At 31.4% G+C, this 17,350-nt stretch overlaps 1 protein-coding gene across 1 annotated transcript; it reads left to right on the top strand.

Annotated features, from left to right (window-relative positions):
• Window positions 1–1,860: 1,860 nt before the first annotated feature.
• Window positions 1,861–16,603, top strand: Smp_037960 (putative nachr subunit; the record flags this gene model as incomplete). Its single annotated transcript, XM_018789804.1, has 8 exons — window positions 1,861–1,951; window positions 5,415–5,608; window positions 7,319–7,428; window positions 9,220–9,355; window positions 12,656–13,020; window positions 14,030–14,115; window positions 14,780–14,898; window positions 15,923–16,603. 8 exons carry the CDS (start codon window positions 1,861–1,863, stop codon window positions 16,601–16,603), a joined length of 1,782 nt encoding a protein of 593 aa, XP_018655210.1.
• Between the last annotated feature and the right edge of the window lie 747 nt (window positions 16,604–17,350).

Below are 17,350 nucleotides of genomic sequence, written 5' to 3'. Positions count from 1 at the left end.
TTAGAAAATCTAAATGTTAAGACCGTATATAAGGCATTACCAACTAAATAAAAGTAATCTTAACCAATGAACAGTATTATGGCATGAAATCTGTTTAGGAATGCTAAAGAATTGTTTTCATCGGACATACCGGAAACCTGGTGATGTTTTTTCAATTCTTAAAACCTACAGAACTAGATTAAGTTCAACTTTGTTTAAATTTTCTCAATAAAATTCCGATATGTTCTTCTTTCAAAAAGCTTCTTTAAATTCAGTTATTACTTCTTTCAGTATATTACTCGGTTTGGAATGAACCTCGTATGATTTTGTAATGGAATTCTGTTTATCCTCACTTCAAAGTATTCTACACATATATTAAATTCCTACTTAGATTTTACCACTAAACAAAAAACAGACTACTTTGAAATGCAAAGTAAACATCTGTTCAACTTCTTTTATTGCCAGTAATTAAGAGTTGGCTTTTATGAAGTATTCTACCTGGATGAAGTAAATACACTTTGTATCGTCCGATATTTTATTTTCTATAAATATTAGAAACACAGCTCTGTTATATCCACTATCATTTGTTTGTTACCTTGTGTGGAATACAATTGCTCTGTATTTCAAATGCTATCAACTAAACAATAGTAAAATTTGAACTGATCCCTCCAACTTCTTTTACAATTGAAGTTACTTACTTTGTGACTGCTTGAGGTATCTCCTGACTATATGAATGTAATATATGACCAAGTTGGTGTGTTGTTATACCACTGAAATGTTATAAGTTATGTATGAGAAATAGATCGAAAAATTGTCAAATACTTTTTATAATTTTAGCAAAAAATTGTTCCGTTGAATACCCAGAATAATTGAGTTTTATTATTTTAGGAAATGAAATCAGAAAGTCACACAATAAAACGTCAATTTTAATGTGGGTTTGTTACATTCATTCTTCTGTAGTTAAAATTATGATATGAACCACTTTATAAGTCAACCTGAGGTCCATCGGGAGAATTTCTCAATCGTACTGCAATTCTGATATATAGAGTTAAATGCCCCTGAAGTTACGATATTAAGTTACTTAGTACTCTTACCGTGTTTGTAATAATTGATGTGAGAGGAGCCTCCACAAAACATTGGTTAACTCGTAGGCACAACGCTTTGATTTATACTCCAATACACTAACCTATGAAGGGTTAATGAATAACATTTTGATGTCTGGTTAATGAAGTAAACCGATTTCGCTACGTTTAACTCAATCTTGAAGAAACATTGAAGTTCTGAAATTTCTACTTGTTCATTAATTTACTGTTAATTTATTTTTTACGCTAAATTTTTTGAGCAGCCTAAATAAGTTTACTCATCAAACTCAATTACTTTTGCTCAAATACACTTGAGTAATATGTTAAGATCATGAGTAAACTGATAAAGTTGTTACATGGAAGACAGTGTAGAGTAGGATTGTTTTTGTGATCAAATAGTCACTCGCACCCATTCACTGAGCAACTGCATTTCATGCTCACATGATGATCTCAGAGGATGAAAGGAACTTGCATATTTTACACATTGATAAACATAACTTCATAGTGTGTATCCCAACTGAATCTGTAACCCTTATTTAAAAGTGATTATCATGATTTCAACTATATATAAAAGCAATTATGTTGGATAGTTAGACATACTTAGTTGACCAATCACAAATTAGGCTGTTTGGTCGATTCAACTTTTATCTAGTATAGATAACATATTAAACAGAGGGAATAAGCAGATTGGTTGAGACAGATTGGTAATGAAGATGAAAGTAAGCTAGTTGAATTTCAACATTCGGATATGTTTGATAAAATGGAGATTTAGTAAAGCAGAACTTAACCTTTTGAAGAAATGGATTTAAAATACTGTTTTATATTACTTTTTGGTATCATAAATGAAGTACTACAAGTCTCAGGAATTGCACCTAAAGGTCATCCTAGAGGTAAGTGATCAGACAAATTTATAATTGTGCTGCATCGATCAAACATGCAACATTTAACAGCTTTTTTTTTCTATTAAGTGGAGATATCAATACAGTTTTTTTTATCTGTGAAACTCATAATGTTAAAACGTTAATCGACATAACTCATAGAGTTCCGAAAAAATTTCTGGTTATGGTTGTTTTCTAGAATAAAATTGTTACCTTAGAAATAAACTGTATAGTACTTTGGTGGGTTAATATGCTTGAATACATTGCTTTTTGAAAGTGGATGTTTAGCATAATCAGAGGAAATGAATTGATCAGTAGTAAAAAATATGGAGAGAAACGTCAAAAAACAGCTTTATCATACTAAATACAGAGCTGGAAAATCGGATGAAGAGAATTCAGCGAAGACAACTTTATTTCTGACGATATACTTTATTAATGCTGTACAGCTGTTTTAACATTTGTTTAGTATATATAGTAGTCTGTTGAAAAAAGAGAAGACATCTTCATAAAGTGTTTGAAAATTTTATTTACCACAAGAGGTTTTGTAATGCACTAAAGATCCAAGAAAAGTGGTAAAATATGTTGATTCAGGGATCAGTGTTATAAAAAATAACTATCCATTTGAGAAATTCGACGGAAATAAGTGATATTGGAAAGCGAGGGTTGACTATAACGACTGACGGATAGGTTTGGAAAATTTAAAGAGGGCGGTAAAAACTGGTTAAGCTGAAGTAAACTATGTAGACGACTTTGACACTACCAATCAGATTAAAAGTGGCGCTTGTTAGCTTCTGACATATAGTTCTAAACACAAAACCAGATAGTTGTAACTTGTCAAGAGCAAAAATTCGGATAAATTTATGGATAATTCTCCACTTATAAGCTGAAAACTGACAATCGTGATGAGACTAAAAACTAGGAAGACATTTGAATAACTCTTGAGATGAAAGTAGGAAATGATTATTTTCCAGGAAGAAACAGTAAGACATTAATGGATCTTATATTAATAACGTGCTAACGGGACTTTTAAATTCTTTAGTGTTACCTGAAAGCCCTTAATGGAATAACTAAATAGATATAAGTTAGTGTCTTTAGGATATTTGGGCGTAGTTCATTCACTTATATAAATAGATAGCAAGAATGTTTTGTATCCAAGCCTTGTAACCTTAACGCTTCCATTAAAGTTGGTATCACTTCACTACGAAGACCCTAATCCTAATTCCTATTTCTTAAAACTAATACCAACTTCAAACCCCAACTCTAAACCCTAAAACGTAGTCCCAACTTCTAACCCTAATTGTTATCTGGAGCTCTTAAGCCTGACGAATTTTCTCCTTACGTAAGAAATAATACATAAAAAAGTTCATCGTTTATGTCAAAACTCCTTATCCTTTGCAATTTTTTCAATTTCTTATTACAAATCGTTTAATAAACGCACAGACTCTTCTGATCGGTTAAGACGTCACCTAAGGTTATTCGAAAATTCCAAGGTCGTTAATATGGTTTATTTCTGCCCTGATAATTATAAAAATTTAAAAGGATGTAAGGACTATGGTTGAATGAGAGCGTTGCTTTTTCAGGAAGTGTTCGATCTGAAACTGTTGAATCACTAAGATCTCTAGTATACGCAGGATATTGATTCGAACTCTTTTTGAGCCATGCAAGATCGTTTGGAAAGATAATTCCGGTGTAACAAAGTGATCGGAATCGACGAGATGATTTAGAATTATGTTGTTGATTGTTTTCCATCTTCCATTTGAAAACTAGAGGGGATGATTCACGATGTGCGCTTTGTGAGCTCTATATAACCTGCTCCTCAAGAGCAAATAAGCTTATAGATGAACCTTAAAGAAGACCAATATAATCTTGATCTGTCAGTTAGCTGAAGTACCATGATCTCGTAAAAAAACGTGTCATCAAGTGTAATGCTGTTCACTAATTACTAAATGAATCTTTGAGTTGATAAAATCTTGGAGATAAACCAGTTGAGAGAGCGAAAAAGTTATGTTTTCTCAAATTCGAATAAGTTTCTTAGTGTCAACAAATATGACGTTTATTTTAGCTCTTATTAGTAACAACTTGTACACGCCCCGTATCCTTCCAGATGTTTTCATTTGCAAACCTTCTTGATGGTTCATTTTGTAACTTAAATGGTCAAACTTCTTACCCTGATTATTACCAATGTCAAGTATGCCAGGCAAAAGCACTTTTAGAAATATACTACAAATTGACTTGTATACTTGGTTGGGAATATTTATTAACCGAATCAACATGGTTATCTTTTCATCTGGAAACGATAAATTTGTTCACATCATTTGACTTCTGGTTAGCTATTTGAGGCGATTATTGATCAGTGAAATCAAGGCAATTATTTGTAAGATTCAAAACTTCAAATGGAAAGCGTGGATATAAATAAAATTGAGTGAAACTACATAAATCTAAGTTTATAAATGAGAGAAGCATTTAGTTCGCTGTTCATAGAACCTATCAAACAAAGTAGGGTGTTAAGGTGTAAATTATAACATATTTCGTCCTTTATACTTCTTCTATTAATTTGTTTTTAAAATCACATTACTGAATCACTTTCAGGTCCACTTCGATTCCATGTAAAATATCCGCCGCATACGTTTTAAAAACTTTTACAATTGTCAACTACACCTAGTCTTCTTTGTCCAGACTAATCATGAAATTTGTGTTTACATCACTTTTCTCCAGAAATTAAATTCATGATCCTCATCAGTAAGGTCTATTTTCTTTTCGTTTTGATAGTAATAAACCAAGGATAGATCCCGTACAATACAGGATATTGAAACACTACTGTTGTCCGCTCTTTGTTCTGATATCGACATTTGTTCAGCTTGGCTTATTGATCTGAGGAGTTAATCCCAGTCATCATTTAATATTATAAACAGAGGAAATTTTTGGCCATTTTAGAAACTGACTGAACTAATTATAGAAAAAAGCAATATTTTCAGGATAGGATTTTAACTAAAAATACTAAAGCTTTCTAATAAAACTTTGATGCTTGCATTCTTGCTTATATGATCAAGTGTGAAACTACATTATCTCAGAATTGTTTAGTACATCCCTAAACCTATTTGAAAGCTTTCTAACCGAGGAATAATTTGACAGGCAACCTTTTGAACTAGTTATATAACATACCCTTGTGGGCCAGGGTAATTTTGCAATGGTTTTCAGAAGAACCAGACACCATCCAGACTTTCACGTGACAACCCAAACAGTACAGCTCGATCGCGTTTCGAAGGAGAGCCAGACACCACTCAGGCTTAACCTCTAGAACTAATCAATAAATTAATGAGCTGAGTACATCAGGTAATTGCATTATCCTAGCGCTTATCAACAACTCAGCTTTTTAACTCGCAAGCTATCAATACATGTTTACTTACGTTTCCAGTTAACTTCATTTTATATTTCTCAATATTTTGTAAACATTTTCACTTAATTTATTTACCAGAGATGAAAACAAAATCAGTGGAAAAAAATCTTATCAGAATGTTATTAAATCGATATGAACAGTTTGGTGTAATTGGACGACCAGTAAATGATAGTAAAATTAAAGTTGATGTTCGTTATGGATTACAACTTTTTCAAATTTTGGATTTGGATGAAAATAAACAAATTTTACGAACTAATTGTTGGTCAATGTATGTAAGTTAAATGTGAAATAATTACCAGATTTAAAGCAATGTCTTAATGAGCAATTGATACTGAGGTATATAACTAGTTTTTGTGGAGTTCTGTAGTTCAAAATAAAGTAAAATATTGTAACAATAACTTAGTGACTTCAGCAAGCATAGTAGTCTGAAAAAATCGAAAGGTGTGATGGGTTAACAAACCGTTATTCCCAACAAATGTAGCATAAACATACTATGGAGGGGATGTAGCTAGTACTTGATTGGTGTTTTAAGGTCTGTCCTCAGTTTGATCAGTCCGCCAGAAAACAAGAAACCAACACAAAGCTTTGAATTCTTCATTATATAAAGTTTATTATTTTGATGGAAAATGTTTTACTGCTAGAGAATAAATAAAGACTTAAAATTTTTGATAAATGAAAAAGGTTATGTAACACTCACAACATATGTATCTTTTCGATATTTACCAAAATATGTTCAGCTTATCTGTAGTGAGTGGTCAAATGTATTAATAAATTAGCAGCCAATTGTGCTTTGTTCTAGAATTACTAACTGAGCGATGGGATAAAAATCCCTGTTTAAATTATGTGAAGCGTTTTTATACTACTTATAGTAGTAAATGTTTGAAACAGAAATATTTCTCTCACGAATGTAGAAAAACGGTGTTGGAAACGTTGTCCATGGGTGTTCACCGATAATGAACTGAGAAAATTCATACATAATAGATCTAAACCAAATTACGTTTTCTATAAGTTTCTATACAAAACAACCAGGTATAATCTAATTAGTGACATCAATTTTACCCTAAATCTGAATCCTTTAGGTCTTCATTAAATACGTGATCAATCTTCCACGTTTCATTACTGTTTCATATTTATAAATTCCCAGAAATACAAGCAAATATTTTGTAGCTGAATCATGTGTTCTATCTTTATTTATACTGTTGAATCTTTCCGTTTGAAATGGAAAACAGATACTGTGCGCTCAGTTTATAATAAACGAAGGTGAGGTCGTCATGCTAGTGATTATCATAGAAGTAGAAAATATTGTCACCAGAGTTGCACAGTGCTTATGCATAGTCCTTGAAGAATGGAATTCAATGTATATTAAGTGTTTAAAGAGTTCATTTATATTTACTCAGTTATCTGAAAGTCATGTTTGAATGTCATAGTTTCTAAAGAAAATATATCAGTTAACAAGTTAAACTAGGATCTCAACTCCACAAAATTCTCATGAAGTCTTAAAAATCCACCTTTCTGAGCTAAAATATGGAGATGTTTTCTTGAGCAGATTCGTTTGGTTATTGCAAAGAAATGAACGTATCTCTGTTCCTCAAGTTACTTAGATAGGAAATAGAATTTCCCTTGTAGTTCCATTTTCTAAGGTTATAGTATAGAGCGTCATGTATTCTTCAAAAAACTACAGATTATTGCGATTAACATAGCTTTTATGAATATCACACAAGTCAAATAGGGAGTGATAACCCATTCTAGGACGATATTATTGTTGTCACTTGTGTAGTTTCAAATATACTTATACTCCTGGAAAGTTGACTGCTAGTGAGGGATAGTAGATCACAATAGAAGCACAAAAATCAATCTACTAACTTTATTTTACATTCACTTATAAGGATTATAAGTTTTTGTTTATTCAACTTGATAATAATTTACTTTTACGATAAGACTACTTATTAGTAGTACTCAAATGACAGCAATAATTTTTTTAGAAATGGACAGATTCTCTTCTTCGTTGGAATGAAAGTGATTATGGAGATATTAAAACAGTTCGAATATTCCCTTCACAGATTTGGACGCCGGACATCAAACTGTATAATTTGTAAGAATATTTACCGGTTTTATTTTTATTAAAATAGTAGGCAAAGAGAAGACATTAAATATAAAATCACTTGGTTAAATTTAATTAGTTGTTATTACCATGTATATTCTTAAAACAACTTATGACGCTTATTTTACATTATCATAAGATGAGTAACCTTGTCTAGTCTTTGAACATGTCACTCTCTAGGGAAGTCATTTTACACAGAAATTCTTGCTGACATACATTATAAATATCCAGCATATTTATAGTAATCATATGATCTTAGGGAAAAACAGTCTATAAAAATTCATTTCTAAATTAAAATTTATAACAAAGATGGATAGTGGCTAGCAGTGGAATACGCACAGTATGCACATATGCTAATAAGAGACTGACCAGTTGCAGTCCTAAAACATCAATGGGAAGATTCGAACAAACAATACTAAGAATAATAAATTTAGTTTAAATATGATTTTCTAAAGTTATTTATTGACTATGTTTTCTCTGATACTCTAATTTAAAGTTTCATGTGATGACTTCAAAATGCTATGATGAAGTCTCATATGCATAACTATTGTTCATTGATTGAATGAGTGACTGTATGTCCTGAAACTGTATTTGATAGTCGTTATTCAATGTTTTGTTTAGTACCATTGAACGAATTAGTCCATTACCCTCCTATTAAAACTGCTGGTGTAACCAAATGTTAAATCTAATGATATATTCATGATAGCCCAATTAGTAGAAATTAGAATTTCTCACGTTTCATGACTCTGTGTAGTCCACTTCATCGAAATAAATTGATAACCAAACTAAATTAACACAGGTTTAAATAGTATCAAAGAATAAACAAGAAAGGTACTGAGTTCGAGTCCTAGGGTGAACATCAACTTTGAAATGCAGGTACATCCAGCTGAGGAGTTCCAAATAGGACGAAATGCGCGTTCTGGATTCTACTGCTAGCCTCTACCCATCTTTGCTTACCATGCTTGTGAATTTAGGCTATATCGAGGCAATACGCACAGTATGCACATATGCTAATTAGAGACTGATCAGTTGCAGTCTTAAAACATCAATGGGAAGATTGAAACAAACAGTGCTAAGTGGAAATAAAGTAGAATATTTGGTTGAAACATTCATTTCCGAAATTTATATGCTTTAAATGTGTTTGACAAAGCTTTTGTTGACTTTCAAGAGTCTACTTATAACATAAATTCTCATTAAATGATTAGGTAATTAGGAAATTGTTTTTTTCTTTTTTGCTATTGAAGCAATAGATCAAGTCTTAATTTCTTATTATATTTTGAACTCTGTCAAATAATTCTTTAAACAATCTATGAGATGAAGCCAATCAACTAGGTTTAAATAGTATGCGTATTCAACTAACGAATTTTAACCTGAATATATTATCATGTCAACAGCTCTGATAATTAAATTCACTTAGTATTGTTTGTTTCAATCTTCTCATTGACGTTTAGGACTGCAACTCGTCAGTCCCTAATTGGCATATGTGCATACTGTGCGTATTGCCTCGATATAGCCTTATTTCACAAGCATGGTAAGCAAAGATGGATAGTGGCTGACAGTGGAATCCAGGACGCGCGTGGCTTTTGAAGCGAAAGGTACTAGGTTCGAGTCCCAGAGTGGACATCAACTCTAAGATGCAGGTACATCCAGCTGAAGAGTCCCAAATAGGATTCCACTGCTAACCACTATCCATCTTTGCTTACAAAGCTCTGATAATTACTTGATTACTAATCTTAGTTTACTTATAGTTAATAGCATATTTTAAAATACTTTATATTCTAGTGCTGATGAACGCTTACGTGAACACAGAGATGCTCGTGTTGTAGTGTCAAGTAATGGAGAAATGTTATGGGTTCCACAAGCACTGTTTAAAAGTACATGCGAAGTTGAAATCACATACTTCCCATTTGATACACAAGTAATTTTAAACTTATATTACTAATACTTTTATTGTAAATTTGAATAATTGCTTATGAAGTTTTGATAATTAGTAATTACAAGTAATCAGTTTTACGACAACAACCAACTGGTAGTAGTCCATGTATGCAGATTACTAATTTTAAACATAGTGACTCAACGACAACTTATTCTTAATTAAAGCTAAAAGTGTTGTTTTCCCGTCTTTATATGGATGGAAGTTATTCATTATTGTCGAGTAGCATACTCAGACATGACATTTATTAATAATGTAGGTTTATTTCAAAAACTACTTTCAAACTAAGTAGCTCTTTAAGGCATTAAATAGAATAATATGATTTAGTGTATGGAGTATTCTTTACAGTTTTCTTACAGTCACTGAGGTGTTTCAAAACCAGTAGTTTCAAGACGATCTAATCATATTTCAGTTAATCAATACAATTTCCTGTTCGTTTTTTTACACCGAATGATTCACTGTTTATGTTTAATTGTTTTTCAATGTTTTTATTTGGTGAACTTGGCATTTCTTATAAATAGTTGTGGACTTGATAAGTTCTGCTTTATCTAGAAAATTTATCTTCAATTTGGTCACTGTATTATAGATAGCAAACATTTTTGAATGTCACTGGTAATAAAAAATAGTTTTTGAACTAAGTAATATCATTCCTCTTAAGCTGAAATATTTTTTTCATAACAATTTGGACAAGGAAATCTTCTGTTCATATCATTGACCCCAAATGACTATTCAGATGGCACAGGCATTTTTACATTGATTTCGGGTAATCAGAAAGCAGGTAGTACTTTCCTACCACCTTGAAGTTGAAGAACATCTTTCGTTGTAAGACATTTAAGTGCTGCGAATCTTATTCTTTCCTGCATTGTACATTTTTCCAAAATACCGTTTCTTCTGCTTGAATAAATCTCCTTATTCTATCAGCAATAGTGGTCACTATCAAAATTTAGGTGTACATTTATTTAACATAGTAAAAGCTCTACACTTTAGTTGGATCTGTCATGCCTTTTAAAGCCAGTGCAGTGGTTACTGGCGTCCATATAATTCAGTGAGATACAATTAACATGATTTGTCTAGATTTAAATTTAGACTGAATCTAAGAAGTTGTTTTTGACAGATTGTTGTTGACAACATATATTACAATGATATGTCACTTCACCTCGCGTATGTCTTTGCCAACATTTCATGTCCACAATTACTGACTATGTGTAAGGACGGCTCGTTGGTAAACTCTAGGAAGCCTCAAGAAGCCCAGAAGGAGCCGCAGACATTCCATCTAATCACTGCCAGGGGAATATTCTAGAATGTCGACGTGTAGCTTCCCCATTGGATGGATAAGGATGACCCCTATGTGCCTATTGGTTGACCGAAATGATGATTTACATTCAGCCAATATCTATAAATACATGAGATTTCTGTACCATATTTTGACACTGTTTTGGGGAATAAAAGTTCCTACTTACTAGTCTTTTGTCTTCTCTTGTGACGTTGCGGGTTCTATCGTTCAAGTAGTCTAGTAGTACGCGGCATAGTAAAAAGCAAAGCTCTAAATATAACACTATGGTTTTCTTAACAGTTCGATGTGTTGAAGATAATTTATGTTCGGTTCACCGGAATTAATCATACAACTGATAGTGAACGTTCTTTTTCGATCTATGTACGGTTGCTTTGATGTCATAATTTAGATTGTGATTAGTTAATCATCATAATTAAAAGTGATATGATGGAATAAAAAGGAGAAATCACATTTTTAACTCATTATGATTCTTGTTCAACATTACTTCCGTTTTTATTTCAATACGATGATTATTCAGTGCGATGTTTGCTTTATCTTCAGTGTGACACTTTAGTCAGTATAATATTGATTTACTTCAATGTGATATTTATTCAAGATGTTGTATACTTTGTATCTAATCAATGTGAATTATGTTCAACATGATATGCAGTGAGTGATATGTTATAATTCCGAGCACTCTTCATAGATGTGACGTTTTACTAATTAATAATTAAATGAGTATACAAATCAATATATAAATGAGTATATTTTTGATGAGAGTCATCATCATGTTTCGGTGGTGATTAAATCTACACTTCTATTAGTCTTTCATATTGTTACTTCACATCATGGGAATTGAAGTGGTTTCTTGTTTTTAAAATATAAGTAATAAGCAACGTGAATATAACCAAAATCAATTGTGTTTTCTCAGCAATTAAAATGCGATTAGTTTTTTTTCTTACTTATTAAGAAGTTACCAAATTTCATGAGAGTGTTGTTACAATGAATTTACCCACATATAATAATATTCTGTAATTGATTTTTATACTTAACTCAAGATAATTGACATTAGGTATCTCAAACTACGCTGACAATCATTAATAACTGACACCGACCATTGATTTCTATTTCCAATCGATTAATAATGAAGTAAAGGAAATGATACAAATAAATAGTTATATTTAGGTTATATTGGCGATAATTAAAACATTGATGTCATTTCCAGTCTACTATTAATTTCATACCATTTAGTTGTCTATGGTTTTTATGTTTGGTTGATAATTAAAGAAAATGTTTTCTTTTTTAGAGCTTCTTTAGTTACTTTTGAAAGCACTATTACTTAGTTAGATAATCTATCTATAGAATATGTGCAGTAAATAGGTTATCTAGTACAGTGATATGACATTTATAATCATATATTGAAAGCATTGGAAGAACTAAATGAATGTCTACTTTATTTCAAGTAACAAATCATCTCCGCTTCTGTAGGATTCCCTAATCTTTTATAAAACCACTAGAAATAGTATTTATTTAATAGTTTAAATGAGATTCTTATCAACAGCAGTTTCTGCGAAATCATATGATGAATGCAGTATTAAATAGTATATTTTGTTCAAAGTGTAGAAGTTTGATTGGGATAGCTCTTACTTTATGCAAAGTGGTATCGAGTCTATGTTTTTTTAGATGTCACATTGAGCAAGATGTAAATAGTAAACTGAATTGAAGCAATACAGTTCACACTTAAAGTTTTAATCAATCCGTGTCATAGAAAAGTCCTCATTGAATGTAGTCGACGAGTTACTGCCTGACGTCATACTTGATTGATTCTATATGTTACAGTTTTTGCTAAAACCCAGGGAATAAACTGCAATGTCTATGTATTGTGATTTTCGGATTTTTTTAAAACAAACCTCAAGTGTAATATCTTTGAATCATATTTTAGGATTACTTAAAATGAAAGAAGCTAGTATTAAATTGTCTCATTGGTCTAATACATGTGAATTATTTTATAGATATGCATGCTAGAATTCGGATCTTGGACATACGATAAGACACAAATGGACATATTATGGTGGATTCCAGATTCACCTCCCATAGAAGAAATGCCATACTTAGATTTCTCAGATTACGTACCAAGTAATGAATGGCGTACGGATGGTGAGAAAGAACGTGAAGTACACCATGTCAACCGTACTATACAAATTCGATCAGTTAAGAAACATCGACGTCGAAGTCAAACTGTTGGTAACGAAGTCATTACTAGAGAATATCCAGTTTTACGATACTTGATACGTTTGAGAAGGAATCCTAGTTTTTATGTATTTATGTTAGTGATTCCATGTGTATTGTTATCATCTTTAACATTGGTTGTATTTTGGTTACCTCCAGAATCTCCAGCGAAAATGATGCTTGGTAAGAATAACAACATATGTACCATTTTGCTGATATTATAATTTCATTGTGACTTACTTTTGTTACCTATTTTAATTAACCTGAATACTAAATGTTTCTTTTAGGTAGTTTAGAATTTACAGCAAAGTTATATAAGCAAAAGTAGAACAATATCTTCATGAAGAATTCCAATAAAATATTCAGTTTTCTTTTGAAAATTTAGTTTGAAATGGCATTACAAAGATGCTTTGCTTTAGGATCAAGAGAATGAATGCATTGTCGCCATAAATTTTTATATGAACAAATGAATTAGTTTCTGTGATTCCTTTGACATGAATGTAACTCTCATTTTTTCTTAACTAAATGTATGAGGTATTTCAAAATACCAGATTGTTTTATTCGTTAGTCCATTAGTCCCAATCTGTATATCTTAACAAAGGTTTATTTTCTATTTTTACTGATGAAATGGGTGTTAGTTTCTACAATTTAACCACTGAAACATTCTGTATTTAACCTTAAAAAATATTTTATTAAGATATCATCTTGTTATTAATAAATCATATAGCGTAGTAATAGTTACAAACATATATATGTATCTTTCATGATATTTTTCCCCATCAGTCAGTAAGTCAGCTACAACGTAGGACCAGGCACATATATGCATCGGTACAAGTAGCCATACCTCATTAGCACAACAAGATGAACACCGAATTCATAGAAGTAGTTAATTTAGTGGTGGTAATATATAAAAGAAAGGTTGTATATGAGGATATAGTATAGGAAGGGAGACAGATATGAAGCAATTTTAATGTCAAGGTTCAAGGGAAGATAAGTAGTGGATACACCTGCGCCATTGTGATCGATTCTGAGCCATGTCACTCAGAGTCTTCAAACATTGGTTACGATAGTCACGCGGACCCCAACCAAGTTAATTTATTGAATCTATTTCATTATGTATTTTGGTAAATATTTCGATTTTTTTTATTCAAATCAGGTATGAATATATTTGTTGCATTCTTCGTTTTACTCTTACTATTGGCTGAGTCGACACCTAGTGCTGTGAAAAATTTCCCACTGATTGGTAAGTTTATTCGCTTATTTACTTTGCTTTCTTTTTCCAATATAATTACTTAATACAAAATGTTATTACTTAAAAAATATCTATCACTTATTCGAGTTTACTGGATATTTACATAATAAGTAGTAAGTGAATATATGAATGATTATATGATATTGAATGAAATATTTCTTTGTTACTTTTGGACGTAATATGAATTAATACAGCATTGTATGCCTATGAATTACATTCAAGTGATATGACTAGTATTGCTTAAAATCATCCAACAACACGAAATTTTTCATAGTTGAAAGCGTAAGTCGATTGAAGCTAGACAACCAAGGAAAACCTGGAAGCACTGGACGGCCGTTTCGTCCTACAGTGAGACTCCTCAGCTTCGATCAACCCACGCTTTCAACTATGAAAATACTAAATCTCCATAAACCTCTTCTGACAAGAATTTTTATTACATGTATACTAGTAGTAAACCGTAACACAGCACATACTATACAAATATCCTAATGGTTAATGTCATCAAGTGTTTCTGTTAAGAAGCTAACAGGATCATTTACTTTCCGAAATGTTATAAATACAGTTGCTTTCCACTAAATAATGATAATTTTATATTGATCAAAGTTTACTGTAAATAACAAAGGAAGTCATTTTATTATTATTTCTTCAATTTTAGGAGTATATTTTTGTTTGAATATGATTATGATCACACTGTCCACTTTCTTGGCAACTTTGGTAATTCACCTTTATTTCCGAGGTGATCGTAATGGTTCAGTTCCATATGTTTTGAGAAGAGTAAGTGTTTTTATGAATAACTTAGTAAAATTAAATAAAAATACGATGCATAAGTATCAACGCCAATGTTGGACTAGATAGTTTCAAATAAATTGAACATTGAGTAGAAAGTTAATAATAAATGTATTTCTTTTATGTCCCAGTGAGTAAAAAAAATTGTATTTCAGACTTTTTGCGACTTGATGTAAACCACTTCTTCAGAGTGAATAAATAACCGGATTAAATAAACACTGCTTGTGTATATTTAAAACAAGTTTGAGTCCCGCATGTAGGATCGTGGATGATCAGTTCTGAGAAGTCTCTTACTAGAACGAGACGGTCGTCGAGTGCTTTCAGGTTTTTAATGATGGTGTAGCTTAGATCGATTTGTGAGTTCAAGTGTTAAAATAAATAAAGACTTTACTTGAATATATTTACTTAGCTTAGAGAGACAATGTTTAATTATGTAAAATGGTAGGTGATATTTATAAATAATATGATAATCAGTTGTATGAATAATTTGGATTTTCAATTAACTTATCAAACAGCTCAGAGTTTCATCATACTGTCTATACCAAATACGGAAAATATGATTATTAGAGAAGTATAGCATTGAAAGATTATATTTATATTTTAGACTTAGTACAACTACACAACTTATTGAGTCACTAGTTGTGACAATTTGTTATTGTAAATTAACAGTTTAGGAAAAATGTGATAAAGCGCTAACAAATTTTCTTATGTTTAACATAATTACGTGCCATGCACTTTAGGTGTTCATTGATATTTTAAACTAAATCGCATGATCACAATCTGTTGTCAATAAACTGAGTGTTCAAGATCATTGTGTATATGTTTTTAATAAACTAGATACTGATACAAATTAGGGTTCAATGTGATATGGCTGATACAACTATTAATAAAGCGAAGTTATGTAATTGGTTTTATTTGGCACAGGTGGGAATACTTATTAACTAGTTGAGTATATTACTAAGTTTGGTATGTCTCATATTCAAAAAATTGTATATTTCCCCTGCTTTTACAGATTATTATAGAGGGTATTGGACGACTCACATTGGTAAGACAGCGAATTCCTCTACCAGAAATGAAAAAGCCAATTAGGCCTTCAATAATAAAACCTCATAAGAAGATTCAAATTCCAGGTATTTCACCCAATAAAATTCCAGCAAATGAAGAGACATACTGTGAGAACGAACGTATTAGACATTTTGGAGGTGGGGCGTTTCAACAATGCAATATGGTTGGTAGTCATTTTTTGTATGGAGAAGAGCAATTAGGAGGAGCTGCTAGTAATTGGTTTGCTCCAAATGAACATCGTTCTGTTCCAAGATACCCTAATCAATTCGATTCTTATCCAACGGCCACACAGATCAATAATATATCTCAAATACCGGGAAGTGCAGGAAAATCATCAGAAAATGAGCCAGATAATACAGCTAATCATAATGAGTCACCATCAGTTCTAAATTCAACCACTACACTGGAGCGTGATGTGAGAGAGTTAAAAAAATACGTCAAAATGTTAGTAAATAGACAAAAAGAAACAGCTCGTAAAAGTTTGGTGGCTATGGAATGGCGCACTTTGGCTATTGTTTTAGATCGTTTATTTTTCTTTATTTACATTACCACCATAGTAATTGCAGTAGTTGTCTCAGTACCGCGAAGTACTGAACCAGAAGTTCCACCAGCATTTCGCGATGATTAAAAATGTCGGCTGCATCAAGAAATGTCAAGGAACGACTTTTTGCTCAGAAAAAAAATCACTTGATGAAATTGAATTAGACATAATTAGTTAATGTATTTCTATTTTCTAGGTCTCTTGGCCAGCAAAAAAATATTCATTCTTTCTTGTTAACTGTTAATAATTTGTTTCTTCGACATTATTTTGCGAACAAATTTTAAACATGAAGGGGGATACTATTTACAACTTTTGAAATATCATTTTCATTGAGTATCACCTAGTATAGAATAATCTCTTCACAATAGATTCTTTTAGATATTGTCTAATGCAAATATTCTTCTCTTGTTTCAAAAATTGCATCACAACATTTTCCAGTTTTACTGTTCATACGTCTGAATTGTCTCTGGTTTCATAATCCGTATTCATTCTGTTTTTTTTCAAAGATTGTCATATATTTTATTTGTGTATAAGTTTCAGTAACTTTCATGCAACTTGATGCGGGAAGACATTTCAATATATGTTTTCATGAACTGTTTGTTGGTCAATTTTACTATTGTAGTGAATTATTGTAAAATGCACAAATTTCATTTAACTCACACAATGAACTGTTTTTTTTTCTTTTTTTTAATATTTTGTTTTAGCTGTGTTTGTCTTACTTTGAAATGATGTACTCATTCATTAATAATAAATTATTAACCTGTTCAACAATAAGTTTTATATTCATGGTAGAATAAGAAAAATTTAATGAAGTTACATTAAATTATTATAAAT

Source organism: Schistosoma mansoni, chromosome W (assembly GCF_000237925.1).
Source record: "Schistosoma mansoni strain Puerto Rico chromosome W, complete genome".
NCBI lineage: Eukaryota > Metazoa > Platyhelminthes > Trematoda > Strigeidida > Schistosomatidae > Schistosoma > Schistosoma mansoni.
Note: the sequence above shows the minus strand (reverse complement) of the source record. Positions and strands in the feature narration are given on the sequence as shown.